At 53.1% G+C, this 22,369-nt stretch overlaps 1 protein-coding gene across 2 annotated transcripts in view; it reads left to right on the top strand.

The window, feature by feature from the left end:
• The window catches only part of PMM2 (phosphomannomutase 2), a 32,807-nt gene extending 12,202 nt beyond the window's left edge, over positions 1 to 20,605 (top strand). For both annotated transcript variants that reach the window (XM_070362269.1, XM_070362270.1), the window contains 6 exons: positions 1,951 to 2,027; positions 2,681 to 2,772; positions 5,906 to 6,005; positions 6,116 to 6,191; positions 9,682 to 9,797; positions 19,178 to 20,605. In XM_070362269.1, coding sequence (XP_070218370.1) covers positions 1,951 to 2,027; positions 2,681 to 2,772; positions 5,906 to 6,005; positions 6,116 to 6,191; positions 9,682 to 9,797; positions 19,178 to 19,279 — 563 coding nt within the window. In that variant the 3' untranslated portion in view covers positions 19,280 to 20,605. The remainder of the gene's footprint in view (positions 1 to 1,950; positions 2,028 to 2,680; positions 2,773 to 5,905; positions 6,006 to 6,115; positions 6,192 to 9,681; positions 9,798 to 19,177) is intronic.
• Positions 20,606 to 22,369: the final 1,764 nt, after the last annotated feature.

The following is a 22,369-nucleotide window of genomic DNA, read 5'->3' as shown; positions in this document are numbered from 1 at the left end:
TCACCCAAGGCTCCTCCCTGACTAGGGAACCAGAATCCAGACCCCCAGGCCCAGGAAGCCAGAGACTGACGCAGTGGGTCCGCGGGGCCTGGGAATCGTACTTCAGCAACTGCCTTCAGGAGATTCTAGAGCTGCTTATGTAGTGCTGAGTATTGGAGACTGTCTGCTTCTGTCTGTCTTGAAGACTGGGACTACGGATTATTCATCTTCATGGCCCCAGGGCCGCTGGGGTGCCTGAGATGGGGCCCTGTGAGAAACAGTGGGTGGAGACCTCGAGGGCCTGAGCTTTCTCTTTGGCACCATTGACGTCAGGGGCCAAGAACTCTCTGTTGTCCGATGCATCGGACGCTGTTGAACAGCATCTGCGGCCTCTGCTCACTTGATGCCAGCAGCGCCCCCTCACCCAGGGTGACAACCACACGTGCCTCCAGACACCAGAGATGTCCCTCGGGGCAGCGTCACCCCCAGTTGAGAACCACTCCTCGAGACGTAATACCTTCCAGTGAAAATCTGTGTGGGCTGTATGTATCCGACCGGTTACTAAAAGAGTAATCTGTGGGGGCCCTTTAAAACCCTCTGTTCTGGGCTTCCCTGATGGTCCCAGTGGTTCAGACTCCATGCTTCCGCTGCAGGAGTCATGGGTTCAAGTCTCTGGTTGGGGGGCTAAGATCCCGCATGTCTTGGGGTGCCGCCCAAAACAAAGCTTTCTGTTCCTCTTTCACTAATTGTCCTTGTAGGTGCTCTGTTTAGAAACACCATAAACAACATGTTGTTGTTTGTTGTTTAATTTACTCAGTCATGTCTGACTCTTTGCAAGCCCATGAACTGTAGCCCACCAGGCTGCTCTGTCCATGGGATTTCCCAGATAAGAATACTGGAGTGGGTTGCCATTTCCTACTCTAGGGGATCTTCCCAATCCAGGGATCAACCCTGTGGATTCTATACCACTGAGCCCACCTGGGAAGCCTGTATAAACAACGTAATGGGGCACATTAAGACCCTGTTACCTGGTCCTGATTGCCCTTTCTGCCTCTGATCATGTATTTAACTACAGGCTCAGAGAGGTTTTGTTAGTGTAGGACAGTGTCTTACCTTTCAGAGTGTGAGTGGAAACACCAGATTCAAAATAGTCACGAGCCAGAAGAAAGTGAAAGACCCACCTATATGAGAATCACCTGGGGACCTCGTTCAAATGCAGCGCTTGGCCCCCACCCAACACACCATGCCTGGGAATCTGCACTATAACAAGCGCCTGAAGTTTGAGACCATCCATGGATATGGGCTTCCCCTATGGCTCAGCGGTAAAGAATCTGCCTCCAATGAAGGAAGTGTGGGTTCGATTCCTGGGTCAGGAAGATCCCCTGGAGGAGGGAATGGCAACCCACTCTAGTGTTCTTGCCTGGAGAACCCCTGTGGACAGAGAAGCCTGGTGGGCTACAGTCCATGGGGTCACACAGAGTCGAACACGACTGAAATGACAGGGTGAACGCAGGCAAGATTGATGTGGGTGGTCTTAAGAATCACCTGAAGAGCTTTTTTGAAAACAGATCATCTGATTCTTAACCCGGCCCCTGCAGGTTCTGATTCAGAAACTCCGGGAACATAGCCTCAAATTCGGCAGGTTTTCCTCACTGTCCGGATGACGCAGGTTACAGTGGGGTTTGGGAGCCATTGTTGGCTTTCACTTGCCTTTACAAATGAACAGGCGGAAGGCAGAGACACGCAGTGACCCACCACCAACTCTCCAGTCTGCAGCCTAGTTGTCATCTGTTAAATTGATAACAAAGCGTCTTTTAAAAAAATTTTTAAGGAGCTTTATTCCACCCTTCCAATCTGTTAAGATAGGTCAGTGTTGGAGTTTAACAGTTTTGTTGGCCACGTGTTAATGAAGAAATAGAAACACAAGGTTCAATTCATTGCATTCTAAAGTTTCTTTTGTTTTGTTGGCAGTTATTAAAAAATATGATTACGTGTTTCCAGAAAATGGCTTGGTAGCATACAGAGATGGGAAACTCTTGTGTAAACAGGTAGGTTTGTAAGTATCCAGACTACGACAGACTACTAGTCAAATGTTTTCTGGAAAGGTACTTAAATGCCTCCAGGGGCTGAATGGTAATGAATTTTCACTCTCGTTTTTTAAATTTTGGATGTTGAACCATGCGACGATTACACATTTCAAATTGCTAACTTAATTTTTACAATTGCTTTTTAAGGGTAATTAATATTTCTGTTCTGGTAGCAGAGACCAGTGCAGGCTGCCTTGCTACAGACATTTTTCATGCAGTCCTGTGTAGCTCTTATTACCATTAGGATCATTCTGTTCAGACAGAAGAGGAAACTGAAGTGAAACAAATATGTTTTCTATCCGTGTCTGCAGATATTTTAATGGGATAAAAGCAGCAATGAATAAACTCTTCTGGGGCTTCCAGGAAGTACTTTGAGAGATAATGGACATAAAAATCTTGAGTGATGAAGCAGGAAATGGTTCTGACTGAAGCCCTTTCTGGTTTGCCCAATGTTTTCAGCAAATAAGAAAGGGAGAGGAGGAAGGCAGTGTGGGTGTCACCCAGCCCCGCCAGGTGACCTTCGGCCCGCGGTGGCTGAAAACCTGGCTTGGCTGGAAAGCCATTTGAAAACATCTCCCACTGTGTTAAGTAACATCAACATTTTCTTTATCTAGAATATTCAAGGTCACCTGGGTGAAGCCCTAATCCAGGATTTAATCAACTACTGTCTGAGCTACATCGCGAAAATCAAGCTCCCGAAGAAGAGGTAGGTTTGCTCTTAGCAACGAGGTGCTGCTGGAGTATAGCGTCACGTCATCTGACGGGTTGGGGCTCAGTTAACTCCACAGTGCAGTGCTTACAAGGGGCCACCGGAAACCTTCTGCAAGGCCTGCAGTGGACTAAAGGAAAGTGAAAGGAGAAGTGAGAGTGAAGTCGCTCAGTCGTGTCCGACTCTTTGCGACCCCATGGACTGCAGCCTACCAGGCTCCTCTGTCCATGGGATTTTCCAGGCAAGAGTACTGGAGTGGGGTGCCATTGCCTTCTCTAGCGGATCTTCCCAACTCAGGGATCGAACCTGGGTCTCCCGCATTGTAGACAGACGCTTTACCGTCTGAGCCGCCAGAGAAGTCCTAGCAGTGGACAAATGATTATATAAATGATGGCATGTCCACATGACAGGAATTGAAAGCTCAATGCTTTCAAAGACTGCCAGTCAAGGCCCCTGCCTGTGACAGCAGCGTGGGAAACGCATCAGCCCCAGCTGGGGGGTCAAAACTAGAGGCCCCCGGGCCAAATCACCCCCCAGATCCAAGTTCACTTGGCCCCCACTGTTCAATACAATCTGAATTAAGTGCTGTCGTTTTTTCATTTTCATCCATTCATTCATTCATTTTTGGCTGTGCTGGGTCTTTGCCGCAACGCATGGGCTTTTTTCTAGCTGTGGCGAGCGGGGCCTACCCCAGGTGCGGTGCAGTGGCATCTTGTTGCGGAGCACTGGACTCCGTGTGCAGCTCGAGGGCTCTAGAGTTCCCGGCTTAATTGCCCAAAAGCATGTGGAATCTTCCCAGACCAGGGATCGAACTGTGTCCCCTGCCTTGGCAGGTGAATTCTTAACCACTGGACCACCAGAGAAGTCCCAGGGCTGTCATTTGAAAGTCTGATTTTAAATGTCCGGGCTCCCGGTTTCTGTTGCATCTGAAGACCCAATAGTTCAATGCCGGCCCTCAGCATGGCAGCAGCTGGCGAGCGGCACAGGCACAGTGCTGCCCCCCACCACCATCTCCAGCCTTTCACAGGCTGTTTGTCTCATTTTTCTGACCTCTCTAGACATTGATTTGTGAACCTGCCTCTTGCTCCAAACACTTATCATCTCAGTTCCCATTTTTAAATAATAATAGTAACATGCACACATGCCACAATTAAAAGATTGGCAGGAAACGGACCGGATGCTAACGGTGGCTGTTTCTGGGTAATGAGGTTACAGGTGGTTTCTTTGAAATACTTTTCATTTTCTTCTGTTTTCTGCACTTACTGTGTGACACCCTAGTGATTAGGAGGTGAAACGTTTCTGAAACGGCAATTGAATCTCAAGAGATGCTGCGCTTTAAAGACTGATTTCCTGAATCAGGTGGCCCTGCTCGGCTCCTCCTCTCAGAGGGCGGGGCTTTTGGTTTTCTCGTCTTTTCTCGTCTGTCCCAGGAAGCGGGGTGGATGAGGCGGACGGACCTTAAGATCCGTTTTTGTTGGAACTGGGAGGTGACCTATGAGCGTTCGTTACCCTGTGGTGTTGACATTTGCGTAAATTAGAAATTCAGGTCAGTTCAGTCTTTACTTTGAGCTAAGCGTTAAGGGAAAATAAAAAGAGGGTAAGATCCACTCCCGTTCTCAGAGAGGATGTCGTCTAGTGAGAGACCAGCGTGCAGAGTTGCGACTGAATTAGCCCAGGGTTCCCGGTGGGTTCAGGAGGCAGAGCTGAGACCCTCTGAGCAGCGTTTGCCCACATTTCTCGTGGGCCTCACTCTGTGCCCCGCATAGGTCAGGCAGGTGCAGTGAGATGTCACATAGTCCAGATCATCAGGGGGGAAGTGAATGCTTGATCGATTGCCTTAGTCCTGGTGTTAGAAGCCATTCAACAACGGATCAGCCGCCCTCCCTTTCTCGGGAATGAGAGTAATGACGTGTCCTTGAGCTGGGGAAACAATAGAGCTCTTTTACTGACAGTTTAGGACCCACAGGCCTAGGATCCCTGCCCCCGAATGATAACCATTGCCCCCCACCCCCGTGTACATGTAGACGGAGTGGGGGACCAGCCGGGCTGTTGAGAGTCCAGGTCAGCTGGGCGGGGGTTGGGATAGTGTCTCCAGTGTACATGTGTTTGCCTCTTTCTCTGCAAGTGGAGCACAGCAGGGGAGGGTCCAGTGAGGGAGACTTTGCCGTTTTCACTTTACCTGATTGAGTATCCATTGCTACTCAGTTAGCAAAGTACTTTTACATAAAGATTTCAGGAGCTCCTTTGGGGGCTTAGAGCGAGTGCCCTTAGCCCCTTTCTGAGGCTCAGAGCGGTGCCCAAGGTCACCTGGTAAACTGTGGCCTGCCTTGGCCTGGAATCTGGTCCCAGCCCCATGCCTGGCGCTCATCTTCACAGTAGTGTTACTGAGCTCACCTGGGATCCTCAGCAGCTTTTCCTGTGTCTCTTTGCTTGGTGAAAAGCAGCATTTCACTAAATCACTGGCCACGATGTCTGGATAGATACTTTCAGATTCCTCGGGGAGCATGAAGAGCTAGTAATTGTTTCCATAGCTCTTTGCTCGCTGTAACATTCTCTGCCCAAGAGCAGCACTGTCCAGCTGAAATGTAATATATTTTTTGAGCTTTCTGCGGTCCTGGGTTTTTTGGTTTTTAGGAAAGAAAGGAACAAGTGAAATTCATTTTAATATGCTTTATTTAACCAAATGTATCCAAAATACAGTCATGTCAAATGCAGTCAATGTAAAGCGTTATCGGGACCTCCCTGGTGGTCCAGCGGCTAAGACTCCACGCGCCCAATGCAGGGGGCCCACGTTCGATCCCTGGTCAGGGAACTAGGTCTCTCATGCTGCAACTAAGACCCAGCTCAGCCAAATAAGTAAATATTTTAAAAGATAAGGAAAGCCTTATTAGTGAGGATTACACTTTTTCACATGAAATCTCTAAACGCTCATCTCCGATCGGATCAGCCACAGTTCAGGGCTCACGGGCCACGTGGGGCTGGTGACGGCCCACGGCCCAGCACAGCTCCTCCACATGTTGACCGCACCCGCCTCTGCCTGTGGAATTGGCTGCCTCTTAGCCCATCTGTCCTTCTGCCATGTTGCTCAAATGTGTCTCCGGGACCCCTCTCCCCTTCCCCTCCCGCCCAGGGGCACTTTCATAGAGTTCCGTAACGGGATGCTGAACGTGTCGCCGATCGGAAGAAGCTGCAGCCAGGAAGAACGCATTGAGTTCTACGAGCTCGATCGGGTGAGTCTTCCTGAAATAGCCCGGGCATGCGGACACGTGGTGTGCCTGTCTGTGGCCAAGAAAGCCTGCTGTCTACTGCTCTAGACTCTGTATCTTTTTGTCTTCCTCAGAAAGAAAACATAAGACAAAAGTTCGTGGAGGATCTGCGAAAAGAGTTTGCTGGGAAAGGCCTCACGTTTTCCATAGGTACCATATGTCCGAGGGGTTCATGCTGGGAGGTGGCTGTGGGCCAGTGTGCTCTGGACTTGGACTCAGTTCACGTTCAGGGCTCATGAGCCACATGGGGCTGGTGACAGCCATACGGCCCAGTCCAAGTTCAGCTCTTGGACTCAGTGCTCAGTTTGCTGATGGGCAGCAGGATTTTACAGGTGGCCCATCCATAAGAGGGAAAGCACTCGCCTGGGACTTCCCCGGCAGTCCTGTGGTTGAGACGCTGCACTCCCAAAACAGGGGGGCATGGGTTCAATCCCTGGTCGGGGAACTAATCCTGCGTGTTACACAGCACAGTTCAGTTCAGTTCAATCGCTCAGTCGTGTCCGACTCTGCGACCCCGTGAATCGCAGCACGCCAGGCCTCCCTGTCCATCACCAACTCCCGGAGTTCACTCAGACTCACGTCCATTGAGTCAGTGATGCCATCCAGCCATCTCATCCTCTGGCGTCCCCTTCTCCTCCTGCCCCCAATCCCTCCCAGCATCCAAGTCTTTTCCAATGAGTCAGTTCTTCGCATGAGGTGGCCAAAGTACTGGAGTTTCAGCTTTAGTATCATTCCTTCCAAAGAAATCCCAGGGCTGACCTCCTTCAGAATGGACTGGTTGGATCTCCTTGCAGTCCAAGGGACTCTCAGGAGTCTTCTCCAACACCACAGTTCAAAAGCATCAATTCTTCGGCACTCAGCTTTCTTTATAGTCCAACTCTCACATCCATACATGACCACAGGAAAAACCATAGCCTTGACTAGACGAACCTTTGTTGGCAAAGTAATGTCTCTGCTTTTGAATATGCTATCTAGGTTGGTCATAAGTTTCCTTCCAAGGAGTAAGCGTCTTTTAATTTCATGGCTGCAGTCACTATCTGCAGTGATTTTGGAGCCCAAAAAAATAAAGTCTGACACTGTTTCCACTGTTTCCCCATCTATTTCCCATGAAGTGATGGGACCAGATGCCATGATCTTAGTTTTCTGAATGTTGAGCTTTAAGCCAACTTTTTCACTCTCCACTTTCACTTTCATCAAGAGGCTTTTTAGTTCCTCTTCACTTTCTGCCATAAGGGTGGTGTCATCTGCATATCTGAGGTTATTGATATTTCTCCCGGCAATCTTGATTCCAGCTTGTGTTTCTTCCAGTCCAGCGTTTCTCATGATGTACTCTGCATATAAGTTAAATAAGCAGGGTGACAGTATACAGCCTTGACTTACTCCTTTTCCTATTTGGAACCAGTCTATTGTTCCACGACCAGTTCTAACTGTTGCTTCCTGACCTGCATACAGATTTCTCAAGAGGCAGATCAAGTGGTCTGGTATTCCCATCTCTTTCAGAGTTTTCCACAGTTTCTTGTGATCCACACAGTCAAAGGCTTTGGCGTAGTCAATAAAGCAGAAATAAATGTTTTTCTGGAACTCTCTTGCTTTTTCCATGATCCAGCAGATGTTGGCAATTTGATCTCTGGTTCCTCTGCCTTTTCTAAAACCAGCCTGAACATCAGGAAGTTCACAGTTCACGTATTGCTGAAGCCTGGCTTGGAGAATTTTGAGCATTACTTTACTAGCATGTGAGATGAGTACAATTGTGCAGTAGTTTGAGCATTCTTTGGCATTGCCTTTCTTTGGGATTAGAATGAAAACTGACCTTTTCCAGTCCTGTGGCCCCTGCTGAGTTTTCCAGATTTGCAGCACAGCCTAAAATAAATTTTTGAAAAATAAAAACCACTCTCCTGCAGAATCAGCCGTAGCAGCAACTTGCCAGACTAGAAGATGAATTCCAGGCTGCTGGTTCTGAATCCTCACCCAGCAGGATTCTCCTCCCAATGCTTCTTCTGCTCAAAAACGAGAGCATCTTGCTTGATGAACTGTGTGTGACGAAGGGGCTTCCCAGGTGGCACTTGTGGTAAAGAATCCACCTGCCAAGGCAGGAGATGCAAGAGACTCAGGTTCAATCCCTGGGTCAGGAAGCTCTCCTGGAGAAGGGAATGGCCACCCACTCCAGCATTCTTGCCTGGAGAACCCTGTGAACAGAGGAGCCTAGAGGGCTACAGGCCTTGACTGAACACACACACACACACACAGGCACACACGTGCGCTTGAAGAGTAAGAACTTATCCGCACACCTTTGGGCAGAGGACAGCACGTGGGTGACTCCATAGAAGAGATGGGACAGGGCAGGGGTTGGAGGGGGCCCGTTAGGTCAAGTAAGTCAAATGTGTCTGAAATCCTGTAATATGTGACCAGCAGAGAACCTTAGAAGTCACTTGGGCTGATTTTACAGATCAACAAATGGGGCCCAGAAAGGAGCAGGCTCTCGTCTAGGTTCCCGGAGCTTCTGCCGACAGTGACCGGCCCGCGCGGCTGTTTCTGTGTCTGATGCAGAGCCCCTCTTGCAGTGCTGGGCGTCTCCACCTTGCAATCAGGTGGAACACGCCCAGCTTTAAGCAGACAGGTTTCTACTGTCAGTGCTGGTGAGCCGTTTCTTAAAGCCCTCTCCTTTCACCAGCTCTAATAAGCAAGCATACACTTGCCAGAAAACTAGAGCTGCAGGGGGACTCTGTGTAAAAGATAAATGGATGGGCTGTTAAGTGTCCCGACAAAGCCTTGAAAGGGTTTTTTGTTGCCCATGAAAGCTGTGTGGAAAATCGCTGTCTGTGGGATTTTCATTTTCCTGCACAGCAAGCTGGGTGCATCCTGCTGTTGGGAGGACGCAGCAAGAGCGTGGTGTGGCTGGAGGTGAGCAGGGCTGCAGCAGGCCCTTGGCAGCGTGCGTGCCAGGCTGCTTCAGTGTCTGACCCTGCCCTGCAGAGGCAGATGTGGTTCTCACTCTGAGTCAGCATGCTGCGTCTCTTCTTCAGACTTCAGATTTTTAGATTTTAAGTGAAATGATGTTGGGAGCGGGGGAAGTGTAATGCCAAAATTAATTTCTAGGGACTTCCCTGGTGGTCCAGTGGTTAGGACTTCGTCTGCGAATACAGGGGTGGCAGGTTCTATCGCTGGTCAGGGACCTAAGATCCCACATGCCTCCGGGCCAAAAAAAACAAAACATAAAACAGAAGCAACATTGTAACAAGTTCAGTAAAGACTTTAAAAATGAGCCACATCAAAAAATATATGTATATATCCATACCTTAACTAAAAATAAGACAACCACAGCAACAATTATTTAGGGGAAAAACAAATTCCTAGAACTTACCCCTACTGCTACTGCTGCTAAGTCACTTCAGTCATGTCCGACACTGTGCGACCCCATAGATGGCAGCCCACGAGGCTCCCCTGTCCCTGGGATTCTCCAGGCGAGAACACTGGAGTGATTGAAGTTACCCCTAAAGTATGGTAATTAGCAAGCCAGGGTAATAAAAGTCAACCTTGGGGCTCCAGTTACAGACTAGCTTGAAGTACATGTTTTTTTCAGTGACACATCATTAACCTCCTTTGCATCTCTGGCTTGTGTGTCTCCCACCCCGCTCGGCAGGAGGCCAGATCAGCTTCGATGTCTTCCCCGATGGCTGGGACAAGAGGTACTGCCTGGGACATGTGGAGAAGGACGGCTATAAGACCATCTATTTCTTCGGTGACAAAACCATGCCAGTAAGTATGGAAGGGTGTTAGCAGCCATGTTGTTCAGTTTGGGTTGAGGGGAAGGACAGACAGAGGGGCTTTTTCCCCCTACCACACACACTTCGCCCGGCAGCCTGGCTGACACTGGGTGGTGGCTTCTGTCCTGCGGGGTGTCTCTGCGCTCAGACACCTGCCGCCTCTGGAGGTAAGGATAGAGCCTTTCAGTGTGGTGTTGAGTGTCGCCCACCCGAGCACCTTCCAGAACAAGACCTGGGGCTGTCATCATACCCTCTTTGCGTTTCAAAGCCCTTACCCTTTTTATTTTTCACCGTATTTTTCCCAGAGGCATTCATCTTGATTAGGCTCGAGGAGCCCTGAATGGTAGGAGAATGGGAATCTCGTGGGTCTGACATTCAGGAGAGATGAGAGGTGCAGGGTCAGATCTGGGCATCACTCACAGGGTAGGGGGCCGTCCCGGGGGCACGGTCAGGAACCCCGGGTCCAGGACTGAATCTGAACTGGGGGCTGAGAGCAGAGCCCGGTGTGGAGAGGCCAGCGCCAGCTGAAGGGATTTCCCCAGAGCCTCGGGGCTCACCTGAGGACAGGCGGGTCTCCGCGAGCCCGACCAAGAGGCGTTGCCGCCATCAAGGCCCCGAGGAGGTGCACCCCTAATGGCCACTGCCCAGCCAAGGGCCGCCTCCCTTCAGCGTCTCTCACCTCGTGTCCCTCTGCTTCCCCACGGGCCACCCAGTGTGGTAGCTACCTTGCTGTCAGGCTCCTGTCTCAGGCTTTGTGGCTGCACTGCAGCAGCCAGTGCTGCAGAAAGACTGCATGGATGGAGTCTTTAATTCCTCCAGCAAAAACCCAGGGTTTTGCTGTTTTGCCAAAGTCTGTTCCACATGGGAGGCTTCCAAGGTGGTGCTAATGCTAAAGAATCCACCTGCCAGTGCAAGAGACGTAAGAGATGGAGGTGCGATCCCTGGATTGGGAAGATCCCCTGGAGGAGGAAATGGCACTCCAGTGTTCTTGCCTGGAGAATCCCACAGACAGAGAAGTCTGGCGGGCTACAGTCCACGGTGTTAGAAAGAGTCAGACACAACTGGGCAACGTAGCACACGCGTTCTACGTGGACCTGCCTTTTTCAGTAAGAGCTCCACGTGCTAGTCTTCCTGCAGGAAAGGACTTCCAGATAGTATAGTCTCAAGGCCTGCTTTCTGAATTATAAAACTGGGGGACTTGCCTGGTGGTCCAGCGGTTGGGACTCCAAGCTTCCACTGCCGCGGGCCTGGGTTCAGTCCCTGGGCAGGGAACTGGCCTGGGTTCAGTCCCTGGGCAGGGAACTAAGATCCCACAAACGGAGTGGCGTGGCCGGAAAAAAAATTATAAACCTGGGTCTCAGTGAGGTTACCTTCCCAAGGTCACACAGCTAACGATAGAGCTGGCGACCCCAGAGCCAGCTCCCCACAATGAGTACACTTCCTAGTCCACAGACCGTCTCTCCAGTTCTGTCTTGTTCCCCAGCAAACCCCGTGCTTCTCAGGAGCTGTATCACTGAGCCTTTCTCTCAGTGATGGAGAGAAACGGTTTATAACCACCTCCTTTTGTTGAAATGCTTTGAGGCAGAAGTGCTTTTGAATTCAGGCAAAGAATTGGGGGAAGAAAGTCACTGTCTGAGGCAAAGCGAGCGAATGATATTACCCCCAGGATCTAAGGGATGGCCAGAGACCTCCCCCGTCCCCCCAGCTTTGAGCCGGTCCTTGTAGTCTGAGAAGCAGGCTCTTCAGACGGGCCAAGACAGAATATTCTGTGACCATGGCCTTCTTGCTGCGTAAACAGCCATCTGAGGCCTTAGTTGCGGCTTTGCAGAGTGGAGTGCACTCCTTGAGGTAATCAATAAACTACTTCTTTGGGGAATTTTTCATGTAGGAATTAGAGAGTTGTCTGTTTAACCACTGCCTTACCACACATCAGTCTGTTTTGTGGTTTATTATTGTTGTTTTAACTTTTATTGGAGTATGTGCTGTGCTGGGCGTAGTCACTCAGTCGTGTCCGACTCTTTGCAACCCCATGGATCATAGCCCACCAGGCTCCTCTGTCCACAGGGATTCTCCAGAATAAGAATACCGGAGTGGGTTGCCATCCCCTCCTCCAGAGGATCTTCCCGACCCAAGAATTGAACCAGGGTCTCCTGCATTGCAGGCGGATTCTTCACCAGCTGAGCTACCAGGGAAGCCCTTACTGGAGTATAGTCACTTTTTAATGTTCTGTTACTTTCTGCAGTACAGCAGTGAATCAGCTGTGTATACACATCACCCCTCTCTTTTGGATTTCCTTCCCACTTACGTCACCACAGAGCATTGAGTAGGGTGCCCTGTGCTATGCAATTGGTTCTCGTGCGTGCGTGCTCAGTCACGGAGTCATGTCTGACTCTTTGTGACCCCGTGGTCTGTCACCCACCAGACCCCTCTGTCCCTGGGATTTCCCAGGCAAGAACGCTGGAGTGCATTGCCGTTTCCTCCTCAAGGGATTTTCTCAACCCAGGGACTGAAAAATCCCTGTGTCTCCTGCTTTGGCGGGAGGATTCTTTACTACACATAGTAGTGTATCAGTTACCTTCTTTTTTAATCTTACGTACCTTTAAAAAATGGGTGCTGCGAAATGGAGGTCCCCCTCCCCCCGACTCAATCCTTAATTAATAGGCATTCATTGTAGAAAATTAGAAGCGGCATGAGGAGGAAAGTAGAAGGCACTTGTGAGTCGCAGCTGGCCCGCCGCCCAGCCTGTTCGCACGTCTGCCCATGACCCCAGCTGTGGACCTGGCACGTGCACTCGTTTCGTTTCTGCTTTTCTTCTCAACATACTTCATTCCCGCCCCTGCATCAGGGAATATATTTTGAAGACAAACGTTTGATGGCCGTATAACATTCTAGCGTTCAGGCACAGTCTGTTGACCCACTTCCCTAGCAGAGGCCGTTTTGGGTTGCGGCTCTTTGCTCTCGTAACGAACACTGTGGTGAACCCTTCTTGCGTCATCCTTGGCCCTCTTCTCTGATCTTCTTTGTCAGTGGTTTTCCCGGAAATGGGAGTTAGCTGCCCAGCCCTCTAACTCTTTTACCGTCCCGACGCACAGAGCAGTTCAGGCGCTAGCTTTACGCTTCTCCTATTCGGTGACAGACATTCTGAAAGCTGTTTTTTCCCTTTGTGCCAGGCAAATGTCTTTGCTGGCTTCCAGGGAGGTGGCACCTGAGCTGAGTACTGGGTGAAAAACCATTTCCCTGCCAAGCTCAGCAGATTCAGTTTCCCTCTGATGGGATCTGACTTTGTATGGGGTCCCCCATGTCTTCCCCGACCCCCAGCCCACCCTGAGCACCTCCAGAGAGCAGAGGGGAGAAGTAAGAGGCTGGCCTTTGCTTTTCTAAACTCTTGTCAGTGCTGGGAACCCCCTCATCCTCTCCAGCAGTCACAACAACCAGTGTCCTAAACCCAGCTCAGAGTTCAGGTTGAAGGCCCTGGGTCCAGCCTTGGGGCCTCAGTTTGCCATGGGGAGGGAGACAGCCAGGGCTCGGGAAGAAGACCCAGACCACTCTGCCTCGCTCTCTGGGGGGCTGCCAAATCATCCCCAGCCTTCCTGAATTCCCAGGCAACAGTGCTTCTGCTTGTTTAATGCTTTTTGTAAAAAACATATTGGCTTTAAGTCGCTACAGCATGAAAACACATCTGAACCCTTCGTGAGCACTACCCACTGATGGACTCTGACTCCGCAGTTCCGCTCTGGTTGATTCAGCTCGCAATTCTCCCCTCCATGTGTAGAAAGGGCTTCAGAGAGGGGCCGGCCCAGCTAGGACCCCACCCTTCACAGGAGGAGACAGAGTGAACACAGCACAATGCCAGGTAGCCTGAAACAGCTAGAGCGGGGTAACAGGCTGCATGACTTGTCTAAAGACAGAGAAGTCCTCTCTCCTCACGTTTGCACGTCCGGACACACAGGGAGTCTGAAAAGATACCCGGAAACAAACTCCAGAGTTAACTGTGAGGGTAGGGGTGAGGAGGGGAGAGGGACTGCCCGCTGTGACCAGATCCGATTCTTTACATTTCTGAACTGCCTGAAGGTGCTATCTATTGAAAACTAAAACTTTAAACTGTCTAATTGAAAAAGGGAAGAAGACGAAACTTCTCAAGTACTTCCTCAGCGCCAGACCCTGAGCTGGACACTTCCACGGGGTCTGCCCCGTCCCCACCGCAGCTGGGGAAGGCTGGGGCCCCACAGAGGGTCAGCCCCTGAGTGGGCTCTGGAAGCCCCTCCCTAGTCATTCTCTCCCCTCATTCCAAAGCACTGCGATCACTCTCCCTAAAACCCACGTGGTGGAGAGGGGCAATGGGCTTGAGAGTACCCAAATCTGCGCCCCCAGAAGCCTGGCGCAGTGACCACAAGTGAGTCTGTCTCTTCCTGGGCCTCAGTGCCCTGGGCCGTCCACTGGGGCTATGGGTCCCCTTCCGAAGGCTCGAGAACAAAGTGTGGTCTTAATAGGGCAGGCAGTGGGTAAGCCTGGCCTGCATCCAGGAGCCACTGCCTTTAAGGAAGTTAGGATAAGGCTCACCTGGGACTGAGGACGCTTTGTGAGGTTGGGGCCCACAGGGCGGATGACGCGTCACCGTTGTGAGTGGTACCCAGCCACCCTCGAGATGCTTGTAGGTCTTTAGCCTCAGTCAGGACTTCCTCGCTGTGCCCAGCATCTCAAGGCATCTCCAGGACCCCCAGCAAAAGCACTGTGTCCTGGGGTTAGACCCGCCTCACTCACTACTCCTTTGTCTGCTGAAATCTAAGGACTAGGTCTCAGGTGGCTGATGGCAGGCTTTGTTAGCGGGGTGAGGGGAGCCCCCCGGAGGAGGAGGTTGGACCAGATTAAAGGGTCTCAGCCTGGCCGAGAAGACCCTTGTGCCCCCGCTGAGAAGAGCAAAAGCTAGAATGGGGTGCAGAGGAGCCACAGGTTCCAGGTGTCCACCAGGGGCCCGCCTTCCTTCCAGACACGACAGTCCATGGCCTCCCGGGGCCAGAGGACAGGACGGTGGCTGACTGGACCAGGCCCGCCCCAGCATTCCTGCTCAGGGAGAGCGGGCCCCCAGGGGGCACTGGTGTTCACAGCATCAGCTTCCCGAGCCAGGACCCCTCACAGCTCTAAACCCCTTTTTATGGATCAGAGGTAGGATATGCCAGAGCCATCAGCAGACCAGAAGGGTCAGTCATCCAGGGACTTCAGCCCAACAGCCAGCTCGCTTTCCACCACCCCTGGCCGGGTCATCTTGTGTGTGCACGTTCTGTTCAGTCATGTCCGACTCTGTGACCCCATGGACTGTGGCCCACCAGGCTCCTCTGTCCATGGGATTTTCCAGGCAGGAATACTGGAGTAGGTTGCCATTTCCCCTCCAGAGGGCCTTTCCGATGCAGGAGTCGAACCCACGTGTCTTGCATCTTCTGTGTTGGCAGGTGGGTTCTTTACCACTGAGCCGCCTGGTAATCACTAGGACTGAAACCACTGGTTCTCGGCCCTGGAGGCCACATTGGAGTCACCTGGTTCCTTTCAAAACCTCAGGTCCCTGGTGCCAGGCTCTTACTATTTTTTACCCTGTTTACTTCTTTCTAGGAAAAAAAAGAAATCAGTACTATTCTCTAAGGGCATTCATTTTCAAACATTAAAATTGTTTGAGGTTGTGGTCAAATCAGTTCAGTCGCGTCCAACTCTGGCCCGTGGACTGCAGCACACCAGGCCTCCGTGTGCATCTCCAGCTCGTGGAGCTTGCTCAAATTCATGTCCGTCAAGTCGGTGATGCCATCCAACCATCTCATCCTCTGTCATCCCCTTCTCCTCCCGCCTTCAATCTTTCCCAGCATCAGGTCTTTTCCAGTAAGTCAGTTCTTCGCATCAGGTGGCCATAGTGTTGGAGTTTCAGCTTCAGCCTCAGTCCTTCCAATGAATATTCAGAACTCATCTCCTTTAGGATTGACTGGTTGGATCTCCTTGCAGTCCAAGGGACTCAAGAGTCTTCTCCAACACCACAGTTCAAAAGCATCAGTTCTTCGGCACTCAGCTTTCTTTATAGTCCAGCTCTCAATCCATACACGACCACTGGAAAAACCATAGCCTTGACTAGACGGGCCTTTGTCGGCAAAGTGAGATTGTTCTCACCCACGAAGAACAGCACACATGGCAGTCAGGTGGGGAGCCCCCAGACCCACGGCCTGCTGCCCGAGCCCCAGGCGCCTGGCCCTCAGGTGGCTGGAGACACCCTGAGGTGGGAGCTCTCAGAGTTACCCAGGCCTCTGGCCCCCCATCTTTTGTTCTTTCCCAGTCTTTCTGACGAATTTTTTAAGCTCTTGCAGTGACTGTCACCTGCCACCAGGGGGCGAATCCCTGCTCTGGGCCGAGGCCTGGTCTTGGAGGCCTTTGTACCCCTGACAAGTAGAGATTTGCCAAGTGCCTGCTGGACTCCCCGGGGTAAACATCCTCGTGCAGCCGCAGAGCCTGGCTGTGCAGTGGGCGGGTGTCCACGCAGCCCAGACCCCCTGGAAGTCATGTCGCGTCTGTGGCTTGCGGGAACCTGGGTCGGGGACACTGAGCCCTGCTCCCCTTCTTTATCTCCAGCGTCGGCATAATCAAGTTTCACTGGAACCCTCTCCCCTGCAGCCCAGACCTTGGCCTCTCTGGGATTAAATATTAATGGGCGGCCTGGGCTGAGCCAGGGCCTCTCCTTCAGGCCGGCCAGGTTCACCCCAACGGAAACACAACCGCTTATTCATCCTTCCGCCCCCTCCCTCTTCTCCCAGGAAACCAGAGCTTTGTTCTGGAGCTTGGGGAAGCTGAGTCTGGTAACCTCGGTGCATATGTAAATCCAGTTTTGAAATTTCCACTATTTCCTGTCCTCCGAAGCGTTATTACCGAAGCCGAAGCCATATTTTTCTCGAGGGCGGTGCCCTCACTAGCTTGGTGTTTGGGTTCTGCTTCTCCCGACCTCCTTCCGAGTCTGGCTGGCGAGGTCTGTGCCGCCCAGGAGGAGCCTGCTGTGCTCTGAGGCCAGGTCCCCGCGGGAGAGGCCTGTGGGCGGTTCCGCTTTCACAGGTGATCTGAATATCTGGACCTTGGCTCGATACAAGCCAGTGGCTTATATAGCAGTGGGGCTGACTCAGGTCCAGAGACAGCTCCCCTACCTGCCCGCACCCCCGCCATCAGGGCTGGAGGATGCTCACGCCAAGTGAGGCTGTGGTGGGCACCCAGCTGTCCCCGCACGGGACGCCCTCCCCAGGGGGTGGGTGTGGCGGCTCTGAGCCTGGTTGCCCCAGAGGTCCTGCTCCCCAGGTGGTGTCTTCTGTCCGCCTTGCTCCCTGCCTGGCGGCAGGCACCTCCTCTGCTCCCCCTTTGGAGTCCTCACCTTGCCCCCACCCGTTCTCCAGAAGGACCCTCTTGTGATGGGAACCTGATGGTGTGAAGCCTGGCTCCCTGGAGGCTTGGCGTGAACCCCCCCTCCTCCCTGCGGGTTCTCAGGGGCAGCCTTTCCCGGATGGGCGGTCACTGTCTTCTCCGTCGCCTCCCTTCCTTCGGCCCCTCCCTGCATTCTTTACAGCTGCCAGCGGAGCCGTCTGGGTGGGTCTCAGAGACCAGCTCGGAAGGCAGCCTGTCAGTGGACTTTGCCACTGTCCCTCGAGCTTCTGAGCCCAGGCCAGGCGGGTCGTGGGTGCTGCCTCCCTCCAGGGTCCCTCCAGGGTCCGTGAGTGGCGCAGCAGTGAGAATGCCTGGGGGCACTGGGCGTCTGCACGGGGCAGGGCTTGGTTCTCCCTTTGTTGTCAGATGCCGTTAGGTGCGATGTGCTGGCTTCCCCACACCCGGGCGGCCCTAAGAGAAACCTTTCGTTTCATCTTAAGAATTGGTTTCACACATACTTGTTTTGGTGGTGTTTTGTTTTTCAGATATTTACTCGTCTATTTATTTGGCTGCGTCTTAGTTGCGCCACTCAGTATCCTTAGTTGAGGCCTGTGGGATCTAGTTCCCTGACCGGGGATCGAACCCCGGGCCCCCTGCTTTGGGAGAGCGGGGTCTTAGCCACTGGACCACCAGGGAAGTCCCACACACGTATTTGTCTAGGAGACACTGGCTATGAAGTGGGAGCTGGCTGGCTGACCAGAGTCCTTTTGTGGGACATAAATTTGTGAGGCCCACGTAAGGCCTGGCCAGCTTCTGGGAATGCACCTTCCCCAGCACGGCTCCAAGGTCACGGCTCCCAAAGTGGCTCCACCCAGCTCACCTGGGCCCCGGCAGCTGACTGTTCTGGGTCTGTGAACCTCACTACCTCCACCTTCTGCTTGGGGGTGGCTGGTTCTTACAAAGACGAGAGCAGCTGTAATTTCAGGTGTCAGTCGTTTAAAAAGTTGTCAGATTTTTTTTTTTTTTTTTAAGATTTTTGAATTAGGCTGCTTATCCATTTTTATAAGGAAAGTGTAGGAATTTCCATGAGAAGGAAAGCAGGGGCAGGGCCTGGGGTGTGGAAGCAGCATTTCCCTGAGACAGGTGTGACTGGGGAAGGTGCGGCACTGGCTCCGGGGCTGGGGGGACCCACGATCACGGACCCCCTCCCCCTAGCATACCCAGGTCCTCCAGACACGTGCCCTCAACTCCTGGGGGCGCAGTGGGTGAGGGAAGCAAGAAAACAGGTCCCCACACTCGCTGAGCCCCAGGGGCTGCCCCAGGACCGCTCGTCCACCGGTGGCCTCCGCACCTCTGGCACGGTTCCGCCACGATCCCCCCTTCACAGACGGAGAGCCGCCCACAGCACCCCCGTCGCCGGTGCTGGAACCAGGATCTGAGCCCAGGTCAGCAGGCTCGGGCTCCAGGCACGTGGGCCTGTTGAAGCTTAATAAATCACACGCAGCCACACGCGTGGCCAGTCATGCATCTGTCAGGCCAGCCACACGCGTGGCCAGCGTCAGCTCAGAGATGGACCATGTCCATGGTCCCAGGAAGTTCAAGGGCAGCGCAGCTCTGGCCCGTCTGCCCTTCCCTGTGACCTGTTAGGAACATATGGGTGCGGTTAAAGCAAATCGATGGCTGTGAGATTCCTGTCACCCACTGTGCTGCTTTCTTGATAGAAAAATAAGCCTTAGACAGGTCTTCGGGAACATTGTGATTTCTTCCACAGGCATAATTACATGTTCCTAGCTGAAGGCAGTTCAAGGGAAGGTGAAAAACCCTTTCTTGGTAGCAACTGTACCGGGTTGTTCCTCTCCTGGAATGGTAGCTGCAGAGAGATGCTCCCAGTAAAACACGAGGTCCTCATTTCTCTGGTGGTCCCAGGCCGGGGTGGCAGGGGCCAAGGCCCAGGACAAACCAGGTGGCGCCTGCATCCGCCTCGTGTCTTCACAGGGCGGGAATGACCACGAGATCTTCACAGACCCCAGGACGGTGGGCTACACGGTGGCGGCGCCGGAGGACACGCGCAGGATCTGCGAGGAGCTCTTCTGCTGACCGGCCTGCACCCCATGGGAGGGGTTGCTCCCTGTGGGAGGGCTCCCCCCAGCCCACCCTGCAGTCCTCGCTACCATCCCCGCTGGGCAGGGGAATCGCCCTCCGTTTTCAGGGCCAGAGAAAAAGGCTTGTCAAGAACGGTTCCCAGGACTGCCTCCAGCAGAGAGTTACATCCCCACCCACCCCCACTCTACCCGATACGTGCAGTCACAGTGCCCCTGGGGGTTTTGTTTTTAAACTTCCCCATCATTCCAGAACAGTCCAGAGAGAATGAAATGAGTGAGCCTGGACCCTCCCTCTTCATGGGTCTCGTGGAAAATGTAACAGATGTTCATGCTGGGACCCCCTGCATCAGCACTGGAAGGGGGCTCTTGATGAGAAAGGACAGGACGTTTATGATGAGGCCGACCCCAGCACAGACAGTTAAGACATTTCCAGAAATGAAGCCCATGAGTGTCTGTGCTGGCCCAGTGACCACTGACCCCTGGGACTTTGCACGTCACTCGCTGAGGACTCGGGGTAGCTCCATATCCACTACACATTGGAGCCCGTTGGTTCCGGAGACATGGACGGTGGAACCAACAGCCCCGCCGAGAACTGGCCCGCAGGCCGCCCGAGATGCTGCTCTGAGCCCCAGCCCCGCGAGTGCCGAGGCCTTCACACTTCACTCCTCAGGGATCAGGGAAGGGCCTGAGCTGCTAACAGATCTGGAGCCCGGTCTTTGAATAATAAGCCCGCCCCCTCCCTCACTCCCTCACCCAGACTTTGACCCCAGGGCTGGAGCAGCTCTGTCAGGCCTCTAACCCAGTCTCCCCTCTCTCCTGCCTCCTGCAAGTTCCTGTGGCTGGAAGGACAGCAGCTCTGGCCCTCACCCAGAGCATGGACGTGAGCTTTCCAAGAAAACGGTTCACACATCATTGTTCAGCTTTGGTCCCTCCAGACCGGGGTGGGGTCAGTCCAGGCGTGACCTCTGCTGGGGCTCTCAGACCTGAACCTGAATCTGGGGGTGGGGGAACTGGAGAGGGGTGTTCTGCCACCCCACTAGTTGGTCCCCACCAGGTGCCTTCATCACAGAGGAACCTGGTTCCGCCCTAGCCTCCCCTGAGCCCAGCTTGTCTTAGCCTGGAAGAGAAAAGCAGCACCAGTCTGGGGGTCAGCCCCCACCGGCCCCGCCCGCAGTCACGTGCTAGGGTGACCGTTCTCAGTGGTCCCCAGGACTCAGCAGTCCTGGGGCATCTTTCCTGGCTGGATTTTAAATGATACTGTAATGATCTTTCAAAATGAAAAGTAGCAAATTAAAGTGATTTTATTGGTTCCTGTTTCTCATTCCGATTCCTGTTTTGTCCCTGGGTGGTTCAATGAGCCGGTGCCTACTCAGATTCTAGGGGAAAAGCTCAGCCCTTTGGGACCTGAGAGTCGCTCTTTTCGATGCAGTGGTTTCCCCGATGTTGCAGGGTGGTAACTGCAACTGGCGCAGACCCTTCATGCTTCTCTGTCCTCTGGGTTAGTACCCAGTGGGCCCTACAAGTCTCTGTAACTTCTTATGTCAGTTGAGTCTTAACCTTACTCAGACTGTCGCAACCCTTATAACTGAGGTGGAGGGTGTGCTGTTTCCCTGCCCTGCTTGGAGCTCCCCTGGGCAGGTCCCCAAGGCCGGCCCCACCCCCACCCTGCACTGTCAGAATTCCCTCAACCTGCTTCCCATTCTCCAGATGACCTCGGACCTCCCGCCATCCTTCTGCTTCTGTAGTCTTATCCCAGGTCCAGCCCAGCCCAAGCTCCCCCAGTTATGTCATCCATCTCTTCTTTATTTAGACATTCTCCCAGGTGGTTCAGATGGTAAAGAATCTGCCTGCAATTCAGGAGACCCAGGTTCTATCCCTGGGTCTGGAAGATCCCCTGGACAAGGGAATGGCTACTCATTCTAGTACTCTTGCTGGGAGAATCCCATGGACAGAGGAGCCTGGCAGGCTACGGTGCAAAGGATAGCATAGAGTTGGACGAGAGTGAGCATGGAGGCTCAGATGGGATATAGTCCCCACCACACACACAACTGAACTGACTTTTCATAAGAGCCTTGGAAGAGTGGGAGCCGCCGCTCACTTCATCATCCCCAGAAAATCCTGTGAGGCAGAGTGTGAACCCTGACAGGTGAGGGAAGTCCCTCCCTGCCTTCGAGGTTCCAGGACAGTAGACACTGCGGCAAGAGATGTAAACACAGTAGCTCAGTGTTGAGCAAAAGGGAAGCAGAGAGGTCACCCCAGGTCAGCCTGGGGCTGTTAAGAAAGCTTCCCGCCTCCCTCTGGCCCTTCCCCAGGCCCCACCCCACCCCTACCCCAGCACTCTGGAAGCTGACCTGGGCTCGAGGGCATAGGAAACCTCAGGGGAAAGACCACACCAGCAGCTACCGGTGCCAGGAAGGCCCTTATGAACCTCGGTGAGGGGGCTTGAACTTGATCCCAAGGGAGGGATCTGCGTGACAGGTCTGTCCAGCTCCCGGGCAGGAAGTGACTGGAGGCCCGGCCGAAGAACCAGTCGGGCAGACCGGGCAGACATCTGGGTGCGTCTGGGCGAGGCGAGGCAGCCTCGGCGGCCCAGATTCACTTCCTCTCCGGGGGCTTCTTTCCTCATCTCCCCAGGCAGGGTCCCCTCGGCCGGGACTCCACGTCTGCCCATCCGCCCGTTCTCCACAGACCCAAAAACCCCTTTCTGCAGCTCCTCCTGTCTCCTGCACCCTGGCTGCCACCGAACCCTCCCTCGTGCTAAATGCCGGCTCCAGCCTCTCCCTGAACGAGTTCGATGGGCTGGTCATAATTTTTCCTAATGTGCTCTGACAATCAATATGCTCTTACATTAAAGATGTTCGCCTGCGCACCACCCCAAAGTCATCACCTGCCTCTCGAGGGGCAGGGGGCCCAAGGAAGACCTTCCCAGCCTCTCCTGCCCCACTGCAATCCCCCCACCCACCCACATGCCCTTGGAAACCCCAAACCTGGGCCACCTCCCCTGTCAGCGCGTGCTCACACTGGAAACAGGGAAATGCATCAGCAGGGCACTTCACAGCTGGCCAACCAAGTGGCATTTTCTGTT

Source organism: Bos mutus, chromosome 25, assembly GCF_027580195.1.
Source record: "Bos mutus isolate GX-2022 chromosome 25, NWIPB_WYAK_1.1, whole genome shotgun sequence".
NCBI classification, from domain to species: domain Eukaryota; kingdom Metazoa; phylum Chordata; class Mammalia; order Artiodactyla; family Bovidae; genus Bos; species Bos mutus.
The sequence above is the reverse complement of the archived record's forward strand: the minus strand, read 5'-3'. Positions and strand labels throughout refer to the sequence as shown.